Below are 16,949 nucleotides of genomic sequence, written 5' to 3' on the forward strand. Positions count from 1 at the left end.
ACATTTGAGTCTCTCTGGAGGGACTGGTGAAAGCAGAGAAGCCGGTGCCTGCGAGGCGCTCGGGAAGGAAGATAGATGGTGCGTTCTACAAACAGGCCCTGATGAGCTCCACAAAAATAACTCCAGACACCCTTCCCCACTTCCAATTCAAATGCCACAGTATTTCTCACATAAAAGCTAGTATTTGTGAGGTGTTTTCAGAGTTCAGAGCATGCCTAAGTGCTTATTTTGTTTGTTCTGCTACTTGGACTGGGTCGCTGGGATTCTGTTTCGCCTAAGCAGGTCTTCAAACAGAGGCAAGTACTGATCATGCAAAGGAGCAACCGTGCGGGTGACCCTGGAACAGACCATCTCCTCTCCTTGAGCAGACATTATCAATAGCCCAATAGCTGTCTCATGCATGCATTCATCCTGCATGCGATTTTGTTCCCAGCTTATTGACAAGAATACATCTTCATACATTACAATACTTATGTGCCCTTGTAGTGGTGAAAATTGTGCTCTGAGTTTCATCGCTTTGGGATCATACATCTCACAGACAAACGGCTGGATGCACACAAATAGCTTCTCAAAGTTTAGGTTAAAACGTGACTCGGGAAGAAGCATATCAAACCACCACACAACCGGCGAGTGGCATGCTAAAACTGGGAGATTGTTTACACGAAAATAAGAATGGGGCTCCGAGGTCAGAACAAAATACCTGGGTTTAAAACCCATGCAGTGTGTATGACTCAAGCAGCCAAAATGATATTACACAGAAAAAACACTCTCTTACTGAGCAGCTTGACAAATGAAACAGTTAACGTTAGACATCATCTCCCAAGCAACACAGTTTTTATCCCTTAAGAGCAATTCCACTGTCTTTTTTTTTTTTTTTGATTGCAAAGCTATGAATCTTGCACCTTTCTCTACAATATCTTCTTTTAATCCTCTGCACAATGACCTGAAATTCTGCAGTCCTCATGTACATTCTTCTGCACACCAAGATTTAAACCCAATAAAGATTTCCTTATTTCCTGTTTTGCTCTTTCTCTTATGCTACTGGATCAAGACATGCAAGGTGTTAAAATAAGGAGGTTTCAGATCAAAACAGTTGCTGCTCCTGCCGAGTTTAAATGTCAGACAAATATGGAAATCTGAAAACCTTTTCTTTGCTCCTTGTGCTTTTGCCCTTTCAGCCTTCCCTCTTTTATTTCCAAGTCCCATTCTCTGAATCTAACCCTGCTGATGGATTCAATGGCTATAAAAGCCTATTCACTCCAGGACCAAATTCAAGAAGTCTCCAGGGAACTTTGAAAATGACTGTACACTTTAACAGTAATGGGCCTACCGGGAGCTGTCCCCCATCAAATTATACACACTTGGGTATCCTGCTTAATAAGGAGAGAGAAAAGGCTTGCTGACACAGCCAACGTTTGCAAACAAAAGTCAGGACAAATTTAGCTTCGTTTGACAGGGTTGGATTGAAGATCAGAGGTCTCTGGTCCTTAACCCAGAAAGTCATGCTGCAACCCTGTGAGAATTTGACAGGCTTGCAGCTACCACCAGCAGGTACCTTGTGAACTCCAGATGTTGTTCTCATTGTTATCATTGAAGAGAGACTTTGAGAACTTGGTCCAGCTATTAAAGAGAAATATCCCTGCCCTGCAAAGCAAGGGCTGATTTTACAGTATGAAAGGCAGCAGAGCTCAAAGGGCTGCCCAGCCTCCTTGGTGGGAACAGTTACTAGTCCGTATCTTCCCCTTTCAGCATAGCACTTCCACCGGGGTTACTGGAGATACACTGTGATACATTTACTGATAATTTTTTAATGGCAGGAAGACATTTGTTCTAAAGATCCTGCATTATCACAACAGTAACAGAGTAAAACAGTTACTCTAACATCATTTTATCTGATTTCCTCTATCTCACTACTCCTAAATCACTATCTCAGGGTATTAAAAATGGATATAAGTGCAGCTTCAGAAAATAAAAAGAAAACCAAACCAAACGCAGCACCACAAAGAGAAAAGTTACTTTGCAGAACCACTGCATTTTCTATTGTCTATTTGAAAACTTGACTTAGGTCCCAGCCTTAACTTATTAACCATCAGCTCAATAGTTCAGCATCTCTTGATTAGAAAGTACTGTCACCTTGCATTTTTACCATGTTTTTCATGCAAGAATCTAAAAGCACTATGCAACCAATTCAGCTGAAGAGTTCCCGTGAAGTCAGCTAGCACAACCCCGACTTAAGGGATGCGAAAAACTGATGCAAAGAGAGGTTAAGTTGCCCAAGGTAACGCAATGACAGAGCTGGGAACACAATGTATAAAACCTAGAGTACAGACAGCTGCTCTGCCTGCTATGGCAACACTTTCTCCTGCAGGCTTTTTTCTTTTCTTTTGAAATGTATTAATGTCAAGAATTAGGAAGAGACCAGTCACTTTTCTTCATATGCACACAGCCATGCGCACAGACAGATAGACCACAGCAAAAATACATCTTCTCTCTTGACATATTTTTAGTTTCCATCCTAGGCATTTTATTGAGATTAGTGTTTTAAAGGAGTATTTAGTTAATTAACTGTAGCATCATAGAAGAACTAGAGAATAAGTATTCTTATCCAACCATAATGAAGCCATATTGGCAGCAGTAACACAGGCATTTCACATTTTCTCACTCAACTCTCATTTCTGATGTGAAGGCCATCACCCGGACCTGAAGAGAAATCCACTCCACGTACTTACACTCCGAGTCCTTAACCTGGACTTCTCTGAAAATCTGTACATCTATTCTACACAGTTTGCTACCTTGTAGATATAAAATTAAACTTCTATAATCAAAAAGTCAAAACCTGTCTACTTTTGATGGTGATAGAGCTTAACCCTTCCAAGTTATTCTAAGCTAAAACATCCAGGAAGACAATGCCTGGGCCCAAATGAGATTCCAACTTTGAACACATAGGAGAATTTGAGAAGATGCACTTAATTACAAAATCTTACACTCATTCCTTTTTAATAATTGCTTAAAAGCATACTGATAAGCAAATTACAATTCCAGCTGTTTTACTTTTCACTCTATTCCCCTACTTGACACAGCATAGAGAATACATTTGTGGAAAGAGGAAAAAGACAGAGAGGAAAAAAAAAAGATTATCTAATCCCCTAATCTCTGGAGTAAAGGATCGACCACAGCAAAATTTTGCTTTAATGCTGGTCTGACAGGAAAGGCAACCAGCCTCCCCCAAAGCTGTTCTTTGATCTCTAGCAGGTTAATATCACAGGTCAAACGTCTTCGCTTCTGACTGCATATGGTATCTTGGAAGGAAGATGCACAAACACAGCCAATATGCCATAGCTTTGACCCCTGCTTTTATACCCTTTACAGTCCCGGACCCATATTTGTTACATAAACCACAAAAGTAGATGAAAGGAAGCTAGCACACTCGCTGGAGACTTAAGCTCCTTGAACTGTGGCTTGAAGGTAAGGAAATTGGAATTTGGAGCCAGATCAATCTGAACTTGAAGCATTTTGACAAGAGGCCTTCAAAGAGAAATTTTCTCTTGCCTGCCTTGAAAATAGCAAGGTACAGATCTATCCAAAACCACACTTCTACCTTCTTAGCAGTTTTACACTTACTGCTCCCACTTGCTCACTGCTCTTTTCATGCTTTGTGGAATGCCATTCATCTTGGTAAGTCATGCCCTTTGCTTACGCCACCAAGAGAAGAGAAGCAAGCAAAATAACTCCAGGTAAAAAAACGTCAAAGTCATTTTGGAAAGCAAATTCTGCAAATTTATTAAAATCAAGCCTGCAGAAGATGGGGCAACTACAACAACAAACCAAATCCAACCCAGCCCAACCAAGCCTGAAGCAGTACCCCACAAAGACTTCAACTAAAAAGAGCACCTGAAGATTCCTCATGATACTCTAAGGCTTAAAATCTCCAGCTTCCTATTCCAAACCATGGATTGGAACTGTGATGGGAAATAAATCTAAACTAAGTAATAACAGCTGAATTGATCTCCTTATTTTCTACTCATGGTTTTCCATTACTACAGATTACTGTTTGTTATTTGCAAGTTGTGATAGAAGTTTGATAATCATATTAAGCACGACTGACAAAGAAATTCTGAATTCCTTTACATGGGGGCCTAGATATTTAAAATAAATTTCGCATATTACCTATATACAATATACAGAGAGAAATGAGGTGGGACTTACCTTCTGAAAAACTTGATAGTTGGATTTAGACCATATGTCAAGCTACAGAAAGAAAAAAAAGTTACATATTACCATACATGATTTCCAAGACAAAGAAGGTAAACAGCTATTCAGATTAAGACAGTAGGCAAACAGATCTACCTAACCTCTCAGTTCTGTTCTGACCCATTACCTTTACCTGTTACAATCCAAGAAGGGGATGCAATGATGTAAGTCTTCCTTTGCAATAAAGAATGAACACAGTTCATCATAGTTTCGATAAAAAATTACATATTCAGGACCTATTGAATCAGTGTGTTCTCTTTATAAACAGCAAAATCTTCATTTGTATGAGGCTGTGTTATCTATGCAAATATTCATCAGCTTCAGTCTGTCTCTAAAACAAGGGCATTTCTACTAAGTTTATGCTTGTCTTGTGTCTGAATAAGTGATTCAGTTACAAATGACACAAAGAACATTTAGCTGAATTAAACCAAAGCACTGGTCTATTGCGGCTAAATAAAACATCCCTTAGGAAACTGCATTTACATTTTCAGATGAAAATCATGCTAACAGAGATTTAAGGCTGCAGATAACTGCGCACATCCATGACTTAAATGCATGTTCAACAATATACAAAATAGAAATCAAACAAAACTGAAGTAAATTTTATTAACCACAGAAACCAGAAGGTGAGCCTGCCCTTGTTAAACACTCAAATGACTTGCATGTTAAACAATTTCAGTCAACATGCCAGTGCTCTTTTAACCCAACCTTGTGGAATATCTTGCACTCTGTCAAGGAAAAGAAGCAGAAAAAAGAGGAATTTCCTTCCATCAATCCATAGCTTGCAAATTACTTTTTGCCTACAGATCCCACTATATTCAACAATTTCATATGCTGCAGGAAAGGTGTTTGCTACAACATTAACCTCTGGAATCTTAATCTTGATGAAATAAAAACAATTTTTGAGTGAATTAATGAAGCAGGTATAGCTCTTCTACTGCTTGATAATATGATGTGACACATGCTTTCCCACAATGGAGACATTAATCCACACCTCTCTCCCATGTTCAGCCTCTTGGAAGAATATAAACCACAAAATATTAAACTGTGTTAAATTTGATTGAAATTGGATAAGTGGTTGAAAAATTAGAGGCAAAAAGTGCATCTGCACAAACCCAATAAAGCAGATTAAAGATTTTATTTATTTTAACCTTCATGATTGGGAGACAAATCTTTGTAGAGTGGCAACCTAAAACCCCTTTAAAAACTGTGCACGTGAATAGTACCACTAAGATAAAGGCATAGGAAACCAGCACATCCATTCATTACTGCTGGGTTGGTTCTGAAGGGCACAAACTCTTTGGATCACACAGCATACCCCTCCCCTGTCGCAAACACACTTTTTATCATTAAGAAATAAACACATATAATGGTTTCAGCTTTCTCTAAGAAATTTGTGCTTAAATGCACATGTAAACCCCGCATTTGTATTATTTTATCATTCCATTAATGATATTACACCTGCATGCTCTATACTTTAGCTTAAAATTGAAATAGGTAACAGTAACCAAACTGAGTGTAAATCTCAGACTAAACAGGGCATGGTATATTGGATACATTCTGCTAAGTTTACACTCTGAAAGTAATTGATTTAAAAGATGAAGTTGGGTTTATCTCCTTTATTATGAAGTACAGCTAATTATCTTAATTCTGACTTATGGGAGTGCCTATAAGTGCTAGTTGAAATTGCACATCTTTAAAAGGCAGAAAGGTTACAGGCTGAAATGAAGCAAGTCCTATGAAGTGAGTAAAACACACTGGAGGGGGATGAAGGAGGAGAAAGAGAAGGACGCTGAACCCAAGTAATTAATTCACATGGCTAAAAAGGTTCACAAAGCTAATGGCATCGTGTCATTCGTTTGAGAGCAATACCGTTAAGTGGCCCACTTTTCTGAATACTGGTACAAGAAGCGACTATTGAGTCTCCAAACCTCAGGTTTAACAGGAGGTAATGTTAATTATTTTTAAAATCTCTTCAGGATTGATGTGTCGTGACTTAGGAGGCTGACCTTGCCGTGAGACAAAAGGCAGCTGATGTCTTAAAGCCTTTTCCAGGTTAGATGAAGGCAAAAGTACCCTAAGGCACCTAGCTACAAACCTTTTTACATTACTGGCTCTTGAGGTGGGCTCAAAAACCTGCTTGAACACCAGCAACAGTCGTACTGTAGGCACCCACAAGCAGTAGTTCAGCCTAGTCTCAGACCTGAGCTTGGCTAATAGTGTTATATACCTGTGCCTGTAGGGAAGGAAGCATCGTATTTCCATATTAGAAGAGTCTACATTTGAAAATAAAAAATGAATACAGAATTTATTTTAACTATTTTCATGTAATTTAAGACTTTGTTTGACGACAGATGGAGCTGCTATAATTGGAATGTATATATGGTTTTGCTAATCTCTAGTGATCCATCCAAGTACGTGATCCTCTCTGTTTAGATTCAAGATCATAAAAAAAAAATCCACTTCAGATACTGTATTAAGAAGAGCCCAACAGGTTCTGATTGTTCATTAGTTGGCATGAAGATTGAAAAGCTGAAGAAGTAATGAGTGTTTTTACAGACATCACGTTATCCATGTTAAAAAAACAACAAAAAAAAATCAAAAAAACAAAAAAACACCAAAAATCCCCAAACCACATGCAGACATCCTAAATGACTGCCCACCTTTCCCCCTGAAACAGAGGATTAAGGCAGAGGCAGATTAAAGAATGCATTGTTACAGGTCTATTATTCTTCAACTTTTCACTTTCAATCAAGACACACATTTGTAACTAAAAAACTGCTGAAAGCACAATTTCAGGGCATCCTCTGCATGTGAATTAAACCGGGGCTTTTTTTCCCAGTGCCCCACTCTCCCCACCCACCCCCAGCATAAGTAACAAGAGGCGATTTTCTGAAGGTCGTCTGAACGATTTCAAAGACGATAACAAATCAGAATGTTCCCTGCATCTAATATCAAACAGGTCCGGTGCCAACACTTATTAGAGAAATCGGATTCAACCCCCCCTTCACCCAAACACACACACATCCAGCTTTGAAGTGGAAAGAATGCAGGGATCAGAAATTACCCAAGAGACAGCTCTGGCTGTCTTTGAAGCTTTCCTTTGATACTACTATTTCTTTTCCTCTCTTACGCTAGGAGGCTAAAAGCTGCCTTTTCTTATTGATATGGGGTAATTAATGAAGCCATAGCATTAACATAACCCAAGTTCCTTAACATGATAATTCAACAGAGACACTAATGTTTCTTTAGTTAAGTTTAACAGATGCAAAAATAGGAATGTGGCTAGGTAGTGATGTTAAGTATCCAGTCCAAGTACATTGTGTCATGGTTGCTCTTGGCTTCTGTACACAAAGAGAAGCAGGATATTACCATGCCGAATAAAACCCAATACAGTTTTATTTTTATTGGCAGGCTAGGGCTACTAATGGTTCAGCTTGTGATAAGCGTGCCCTGCAAGAGAGAGCTCCACAGTTTCATCTATTCAGGAATCAGGACAACATGAGTAATTAATTACTATCCGTGGTTAAATTCCAGGGTAGAAGGAGTATGTCAAAGTTTTGAAATTAAGGGTGGCACAGTGCCACTACTAAAGCTACAGGACTCATTAAAATGCATCAGTCTGTGGTGGATGCGGTAGGTTCGTACAGTAAGCAAGAGAGGCTGCAGAACAATCAGAATAGAGACCCGACTACATGACAGAGGTTGCCAGATTTCACCTTTTGTTTTGCAAAGTGACACCAAAAATGTGTAAGTTATGCAGCTGGCAACCTGGCAAAGACATAATATCTGTAGGGTTTGTGAATAATTCACAAGAGAGGTACATGAAGCTCTTAGGACATGCACTGGTCTTTTGTCTGTTTGACAAAAAAATAAAAACCCAATAAATAAATAAATGATAAAACCCCCAAATGTAGTGTCTTATTTTACCTACTACTAGCTTAAGATGACTTTTTAATTTTTTTTCCACCTTCACTTTGAAGGTTTTTAAATACATATGATGGACTAACCAGTTTAGCCAGGCTCCAATACAGGAGAAACTGGGTGAACCTCTTTCACATAATTACATCAACATACATCAACGGCAACCCGGATAACGCAGTGCCAGTTTTCTTGTATATCCGCTAGCTGTCCCTGACTATGCCACCATGCACAGTTCCACAACCACCACGAGAGACCACCAAATTTGTTGTACCTCTAGACTTACCTGACAAATGCACCTGGGGACTATCAACATCTACACTGCTCTTTTTGCACTCATCTCTTTCCTTTCTCTTTCCAGTAATAAAAAAAAAATTGATAAAAGTTGTACTTCCAGAGATAAATAGCCACTTTCTGATCCACATGCAAATCGCTGGCCTCTTTTCAGCCTCACAGTCCACTGGTCAATATTGTCTGCGTGTTCATACAGTCTCCCAGTGGTGGCCCTTTCTCCTTCTGTGAAATATTTACAGAACTGATTTTATTCATGTTGCCTCTCCTGCCCAAATCTGGTCTACGTTGAGAAAGCTCCTCAGTGAATTTCACTTTTACTGCTTAATGGACCTTCTGCACTGTGTACTTAGGAGGATTACACAAGTGACCTTTATCCTGCTATTTAAGTGTAAAGAAGCACAACAATGCTATGACTTATTCCAGTGACCCTTCAACATGGCTTACAAGTAAAGACAGGGGCTTCAGAACTGCCATACTGTATGAAACCACCTAGTTAATCTCATCTCCACTGCCTACAAATATTAAATGGTTCCTAGGAATACATTAGCAAAGTCAAAACCCAGCAATTACTTAAAAAACTGCTCAATGGAAAAAATTATCATCACCTTCTGTGAACCCAAGGATTCTCCACATTTTTCCTATTTAATATAAAAGATCCTCTCCTTTTCCCTGCGCTCCTCTGTGCCTCTTCAAAGACGCTACTGCTTTTTTCCCCCCTCAGACTGGAAATGGAGGAGCTACAACAGCATTCTGAACCTCACTGGAGTACTTTCCCAGCAGCATCTGCTGCAACAGAGAAGGAATTGGATTGGACTATGTTTGCTATTCACTATAATCGCTCATTCCCAGCAGGCACAATGAGTAAAGCGAATTATTGCAAGAGCACAATCTTATTCTTATTCTCCAATTACCAGAGTAGTTAATTAGTGAAAAAGAGGGAGCCCACTGTTTGTCAATATGTGCTCCAGTTGGCAAAACTAGCAAGCTACACATTTATTCAATCTTTCAAGCCAAATTTACTCATGATTTAAGTGGCTGCAACTCCAATTCTACTTAAGTCCTATTTATATCTAAAATGCAGACCTTCAGGTTTGCTAGAGCCCCGGGATGGCCCAACGATATAGCAAAATGCCATGTAAATGACACCGGTTCATTCGGCTTCTTGGGAGTAGTCACATAGCCTAGCTTTGGACAGAAAGCTGATCGGTAGAAAATACAGACGCCCCTGCAGATTGGTTTAGAGCAAGAAAATAAGCCAGGTGTTAGCACTGACGCTCGGGAGAAGCGAACTGCAGGCAAAGGCTAGTGCCCCATGGCCAAAGCCAGCCTTTGGGAGCACCGCTCTTCCCCTCGCAGCAAATGGTGACAGGGAAAGGGCAGACAGCTCTCAAGGGAGTTAGTCTTGAGCTAAATAGAAGCCCAATACCAGATGCCCAGTTTCACAAAGGAACTCTTTTAGTCAGCTTTTCAGCAAATACAGTATTATTACTTTTCAAGGGAGCTTCAAAGGAAACTGGATGCATCAGAGAAAATCAGCACACCCAAATGAAATGTGACACAGGAATCCATCAAGCACTGTCGACGCTTTTCAGACAGAATATCATTTTAGTTGCAAGCAGAACTTGGGGTGAAGAGGAGCTGCTGCTCTAAGTCTGTAATTACATGCTAATATACAGGGAGTACGGTGCAGCTGTTCTGTTGCAAAGCGGTATTTAAACCTGCATACTTGAATAAGGCAGATCAAAATCAGGCAATTGTTATTTTACTACTTCCTAGGTCAATCCCCTGCCCTTCGAGGGAGAATTTGTCACCTGGGAAACAGTTGTACTATATTCTTGAGTTGATCAGCTCCTGGCCTTTTCTAGGGAAGAGAGGTTCAGACTCAGAGCTGCTGAACTCTGGGTCAGTACATAATGTGCTACTGTGTGCTAAAACATAGTTATCACTTTTGAAAGGAAAGAAAGTCTCACCTCATTATAACATGGCCTATGGGTGCCAAGTACTCATCTTGATATAATGAACTTTGTATTTTAATAGGCTTCATAATCAGAGGAGAAAGCTCCAGAGAGAAAACGTGAAAGATGGAGGTATTTAGTACTGTTACTGGCAGAGGAGAGTCCTGGTGGATGTCTCAGTAAGAGAGACCATTCCACCTGAAAAGAGAAACAAACTGAGCTGAAGGCCGTCAGGTCCCATTAACATCTTCTGATGCGCTAAACAGAGCCATATGGAGTGTGTGCAGTCAAAAGAAATTTGAGGGTTCAAGCAGGGTGAACTGTTCATAAAACAAATCACTTATGGAAACAGGTAACACTTGCTTTAATAGCTGCTGTTCAAGATGTGCTATTACTGACAAGCAAATTATTGAGGACTACCCACCAATGATTCTCATAGCTGAGCTTATCGACTTGAGCATAAAACTAGCCCAAGATTTCCCAATGGCTCTCAGAAAAGAGAATCTGAACCCTGGGCTAGTGCTGTGCTGGTACACTAAAAAAAAATGTTTTCTCAGTAGACACTATTAACGAGGCAACTGAGGTCTAAGGTGATAAATTAGAAATTCAAGCGAGGGCATCAGAGCTTAGAAAGAAGTCAGACATTAGGGTATGAAAAATCCAAGCAAAGCATGATAAATTTAAACCTGAGCACTTTGCAAAGCACCCACAAAAAAGTATTTTGACAGTTTTATGTTACTAGCATACTTGTGATGGGATTCCTGTTCTCTATAATTTAAATACCATGTAAAAATAAAGTTTAACACTATTGGATATATGACAACCTACCTTGCCATCTTCAGTATAGACATTTTCATTGTATCCTTTTACTATCGTCCGGTCAATGAAGAGACTCCGCATCACCACTATCACTTTTAACACTTTTCCTAAGGTAACCTGTCAAGAGCAAGAGGACAAAAGTGAGCTGAAGGAGAGCTAATGTCTGAATTCACAAGGTTATTGAGTTAATGGCTGAAGCTGATAGGAATTTCAGTTTTCAATATTTTAAAGACAAATCAAAATAAAGATCTAAAATGTTATATGCACGTTATGAGGACAAGACAAACTAAAAAGTGCAGAATAAACAAACAGCATCATTCATTTGCAACTAAAAATGTATGAATTCACAAAATTCCCCTGTGTAGACACGACACTGCCAAGCAACTGTCTCAATTTTATTAACAACACAACTCAATAACTCCACTTAGAAAAAAATTCATTTGAAAGAAGAATCAGACTCCTCTAATGCTATCCTTTAAAAGGATGCCATGAGTTTAATGTAAAATATTTTAGCTCCAATAAAAATGTAAAGTTACATATAAAGAAACTGAGAAGCAGAAGGGAAAAAGTTACAGCTACAAAAGTAAAAATGTTGCATTTTTAAAGGTTTAATACTCTTCTGTAAAAGTGGAAAAGTGTATAGAATAAAACTAGTATCACAGAAAATATGTATGGTCTGTCAGCATATAAAAACAGTAATAAGCCTAAATTATATTATTGACAAAATACAATAATGAAGGCATTTTAATCTAAAATCAATTCACATTTCAAAGATGAATTCATACTTCAATATTGTTAAGATGTGCATCTAGCAAGGATTTTTGTCTTTGTGCTTTGTTATACAAATGTTGTCAGAGTTTTCCCTCGCACACAAAAGCATAAAATTGAGAGCAGAAAGAAACGATTAGTTTGTTTAAATCTGTTCCCTGACCAGCGGAGGCCTGCTTTCTACCATTGGTGCTCCGGCACTGAAGCGCCAGGACCCTTTTCCCCTGGTAGGAAGAGGGGAAATCCGGCACAAAACCTCCATTTCAAAGCTGATGCAGGGACTATGCTGGAGCGGGGTTAGGAAGGAAACAGAGGGAGGATGGAGTCACAATACAGGACTTTGGAGAACAGTTACTCAAACTATCGTTAATACTGGTTTTCCACCTTGAAGACCTATATAGCAGCACACAGCATTACAAATCCTAAAAGGAACTGATGACAACTTGATACAGGAGATGGAGAAAGCAATGCTAGGGCAGAAGAGTCTAAGCAACAGAGAAGAACAAGGTGACAAGAGGTAGAGAGGAAAGGATGAGAAGGGAAAAAAGAGTCACTGACAGACCTCAGGAAGACAGGCTGTAGGCATGATTTCACAAGAACGAACTGGAGAAAAAGGTCGGGGGGGGGGGGGGTKGGTAATTTTTTTTTTTTTTAARAAAAAATGTTACAGGCTGAAGTACTTGTGGATAACTGGTATCAAGGCCTGCGCTATGCACACCATGAATACTTTTTCTGATTCCTGCCTTCCTACAATAGATTGGGATTTTCTGAACATGTATGGAGCTGCCTAGTGTTCTCAGATAACAGTATCATGATATCAGGTGCTGTGAATTTGGGTCTAAACATAGCACTTGCTGAGATACTCTGTTATAAGACAGTTGGTCTGGGAGTAGGAGAGATTGCACTGGGAATATGCAATACTGGGAATATGCGTTACAGGTTTGTTATCCAAAACTATTTCATCCAGCAGAAATCTTAAAGAATGAACTTGGATTTTTTTTCATTTGATCTTGGACTTGATGGTGTGTGGTGGTGGGGAAATGGGGGGGAAAATCAAGGTAAGAGGATGAAAGGCCACCAGATAACCGCACAAAGGGAAGCATTGAGTAAGGAACCTGGGCTCATGCCTACTTCAGAACAATGTCACTGCTAACAAGCAATTCGAGAAGAGAGGTCCACCAAGACAGGGACAACAGTTCAGCACAGCATGCCTGCAGCACCTAATGCTGCCACCAGTGATGAGCTGCCTGCTCAGAAACGGCAGGCTCTCAGGACACTAACAGACACCAGAGATATCACATATTAGAAACACACATCCAGAAGTTAGTAATTTCCACACACATTAGGAGGGGATGGGGGAACACTTTGCTTTAAATGTGTCCAGTGGACATGCTGTTCTTTGGGATTTAAAGCATGAAGGTTTGAACCCCCAAAAGAAATGGTGTTAAGTCAATGAGATGATGCTTAGTTCCAGGACACTTCTGTGAAGCCTGCAGACCAAATGCCCTGTCACAAGGCTTAATTTTGCCTGCTGGGGTTTTGGGGGCAAACATTAAATCTCATATGCATCAGTTTACTTTGGAAGGGTTAACGTAAAATTCTTATACAGGATGATGATAGATTTTGAAATGCAGAATTTTAAAAAGGAGTTCTAAGTAAAATTATAGACATATATGAAATCATCTCCATGCGCAGATAACAATCTAAAACTCATTTTTTACCTTAAGTGCAGAAAAATAAAGAAAGTACAACATAATGATTATATATATATACTGACAGACATTCTGATCATGATTGGTTCATTACTTTTGGGCCACTTCAGCCACTTCACCTGAAGAACAGCTTGGCAAAACCCAGGATACAACAATGCCTTTCAAGGCTGCTATTCAAGATGAGACTGAGGGACCAATACAAACAACAGAGCAGAATAAAAGCAATGAATGGTGCAGAGATTGCAGTGCTTAATGCAGAGATCCTCTTTTTCTATCTCAAAGCAAGATTCAATACAAAACTAAAAGACAGCAAATGAAAAAATCGTAATAGAAAACACACTTGTGAAGCAGCAGTACCCTCTAGAATGTACTGTAGCAAAGAATAAAGACAGGAGTCGTTTCAGCACCTTCCATTTTACCAAGTTAAAGATACCAAGTCATTACCCAGACACATCTGATCCATGATGCTGATCATCCACTGGAATCGGAAAGACAGTGTCTGGCTCCATAATTAGCTAACCACTTTGAAAAAAAAATTAGTGTTAATGTTTTATTTATTTTTCTACCTTAGTAAGACTGGCAGTATGATAAGATATCGCCTACTGAGAGAACTGACTCTTAGAACCTCACACTGGGCATCAACAATATACAGGAAAATTAAAAAGAAAAAAGGGAATTGTAAACAAAAAAGTAAAAAAAAATCCTCTTAATGAAGAGTGCAAAGACTGCCCTACAAATATGCAGACCCAGCATTATATATAATATTTTATATAATATATATATGATATCTCAGTTCCCTTCACATGCTTTTGTGGATGCTCACTTCTTTCCTCCTCCCCTTACGCTCTGCATTCATCATATCTCACATTGTCAGTAGGCAGAAAAAAAATTGGATGAAGTTGATCTGAAGGCTGTGTGGGATGCTCCTGAAATTGCTCAGAGTGAATAGTGGGACGTAACATGCTGAAAAATCCAATGTTTGGCACTCCAGCTTACTTGCATATCCCTACTGCTGGCCTCAAGCTCCCCCCGCCAGCCCCCAAGATTTACCCTGCACAAATCCTTGCAAACCGCTTCTGCGTTAGCCCATTGCCTTTTTCCAGGTCATTTGTTTTCACATCCTTCCAATGATTCACTCCTCACTTTCAAAATCTGTCACAGCCACCCTGATCCCAGCTCTCATCCATCACGCAGTACGGAAAGGGCAGCTTCTGCAGATGGGGCCAGGATCCATCACCCACTTGTTTGAATGTCAAACAAGCACCGCTCACTTCCTTCCCCCTGTACCCCACATTCAGAAGGGGCTGTGTAAAAACATCCTTACACGTATACTTAGATTTTAAGCTCCCTGAGGAAGGCACTATCGTTGCAATCTCTACTTAGGCAAGGTCTTGGGCAATGGGGTCCCGCTCTGTGAGTTGGGGTACCCAGGCATCACGATACTACAGAATATGTCACAACTTCGACCCTGTCAGTGCTAGGTTGTGTGAATCAGCTCTTTATTTACAGCAGTCTGGTACCGAAACAGAAAACTTTCCTGTTTCATGCCACTATTGTCTTGACATGGGATTCCTGTAAATTTTTCAGTGGCTCGAAGAAAAATCAGGACTTTCAGATGATTTGTTCTAGGACTGTATCAGAAGGCATATTAGGAACAGTACACATTAATTAAGTCTGACAAACAAATTTTGTAAAAGTAAGCGTAAGTCAGAAATTATAGTTCATCATTCTAACAGCATTGAAAGAATGAGGTTAGTAGTACAAAGAATGAACAGCCTGGAGGATGCTGTTAGATTTGGAAGCCAAAAGTGCATTTCCACAGCTCTTTTCAGGGTAAAGCATGTCTGGTATTGCATACAGTATATGGACACGTTTTATTTTTTCCTCTAATAATCAAGACTCATAACGGTTTTCAGGACTTAATGGTTTTGTGTTCATCTCAGCTGTATTTTACACATTCTGTTTTCCAGCAAACAATTTTCTTGCAATGCCTGCTCGACTTAGCTAATGAGTCAATGTTCGGGAAAGATCTATGTATGGAATATAATTTACACCTTTAGTCATAAATGTGTCCCTATAGATCACCTGAAAGAAGGTAATAAAATACTAAAGGCTCTGATAAAAAAAAAAAAGGAAAGAAAAGAAAAGAAAAAAAAGGAAATTCAGTAGTTGTGCTCTGGACTCCAGTACTGCCAGTCTCTCCTTCTGGAGGTCAATGCTGATCTGGATGGTCCCTTTCTAAAGGGCAATAAAATGCCCCTGGATCTCCACAGTTAACAATTGCAAGAAACTTCTTTCATTATACAAAAAAAGATACCTCTTAGTTGTTACAAAAAGGCAATGATTCCCCTCCTAAGCCAACTTTTCCCATTAAATTGCAACTTCTTCTGTCGATACCCTGTTAAGACAGCACTTGGCTTTTTAATATTTCGCCTGTAGGATATATGCCAACTTGTCCTTGATGTAGAAAATTTTAATTCAAATCAATACATGTACAAGGTCACTTTAAAATTCAATTAATATGAATGAAAAAATATGCCCCACAGTTCTGTGAGCTGAAAATGGAACAGTTGCAAGCAAAATACTTATGTAGCTGCTGTTTTGGTCTGTGTAATAACAATGCACTTCTAACTTGCTTTTCTCATGTATACTAAATTCAGACAGTTAAGTTATTCATAATGCCCCTGCTTCCTAAAATGGCAAACTCCAGAAGAACGTAGGACAGGCAGCTGATTGAAATCTGCAATATTATGCAACTTTTCTGACAAAAATATATAAAATAAAAATCTTCTTGAAATATCCCAGTTTTAAAAATATTTTGTCTACCACCAAGATAACTCTCAAGGAGCATATGACAACCACTGTATGCCAAGAATGGGGGAAGGGGAAACTTAGAATAACCAGTGAAAATGGTTCAGATAACTTCTTATGAGACTGCTATAAAAAGGTCTCACTTAGTGATCGGAAAAGAAATAAGTACTTCTCCAAATCAGTTAATAGCAGGGTCAAAATTAATTTACAAAATGAAAAGGATCAACATTTATTTACATAGTCAGACTTCTGCCTGGAGGAAACAGCTTGAAAGCCCCCTCTTTAACTTTCCCTCTTCACTGAAACTGATGCCAAATGAAAAGCCCTTTTACAGACAATTAGAAAAAAAAGGCATTAATAAACATTCTTTCTTCAGATTTACTTAAAGTTGGGTATTAGGAGAGGGTGTGCTGCCAAC

General features: G+C 39.2%; 1 protein-coding gene across 2 annotated transcripts in view; it reads right to left on the reverse strand.

Moving 5' to 3' along the window:
- MED27 (mediator complex subunit 27) overlaps positions 1-16,949 on the reverse strand; it is a 101,137-nt gene that overhangs the window by 7,761 nt on the left and 76,427 nt on the right. For both annotated transcript variants that reach the window (XR_003252900.1, XM_026062003.1), the window contains exons 5-6: positions 11,250-11,357; positions 4,207-4,248 (exon numbers count right to left, since the gene is read on the reverse strand). Coding sequence is in view for 1 of the 2 variants with exons in the window: in XM_026062003.1 (XP_025917788.1) it covers positions 4,207-4,248; positions 11,250-11,357 (150 nt within the window). In the remaining variant the exon portion in view is untranslated. The remainder of the gene's footprint in view (positions 1-4,206; positions 4,249-11,249; positions 11,358-16,949) is intronic.

The sequence above is a fragment of the Apteryx rowi genome, unplaced genomic scaffold, assembly GCF_003343035.1.
Source record: "Apteryx rowi isolate R43461 unplaced genomic scaffold, aptRow1 scaffold_19, whole genome shotgun sequence".
In the NCBI taxonomy this organism is placed as follows: Eukaryota; Metazoa; Chordata; class Aves; order Apterygiformes; family Apterygidae; genus Apteryx; species Apteryx rowi.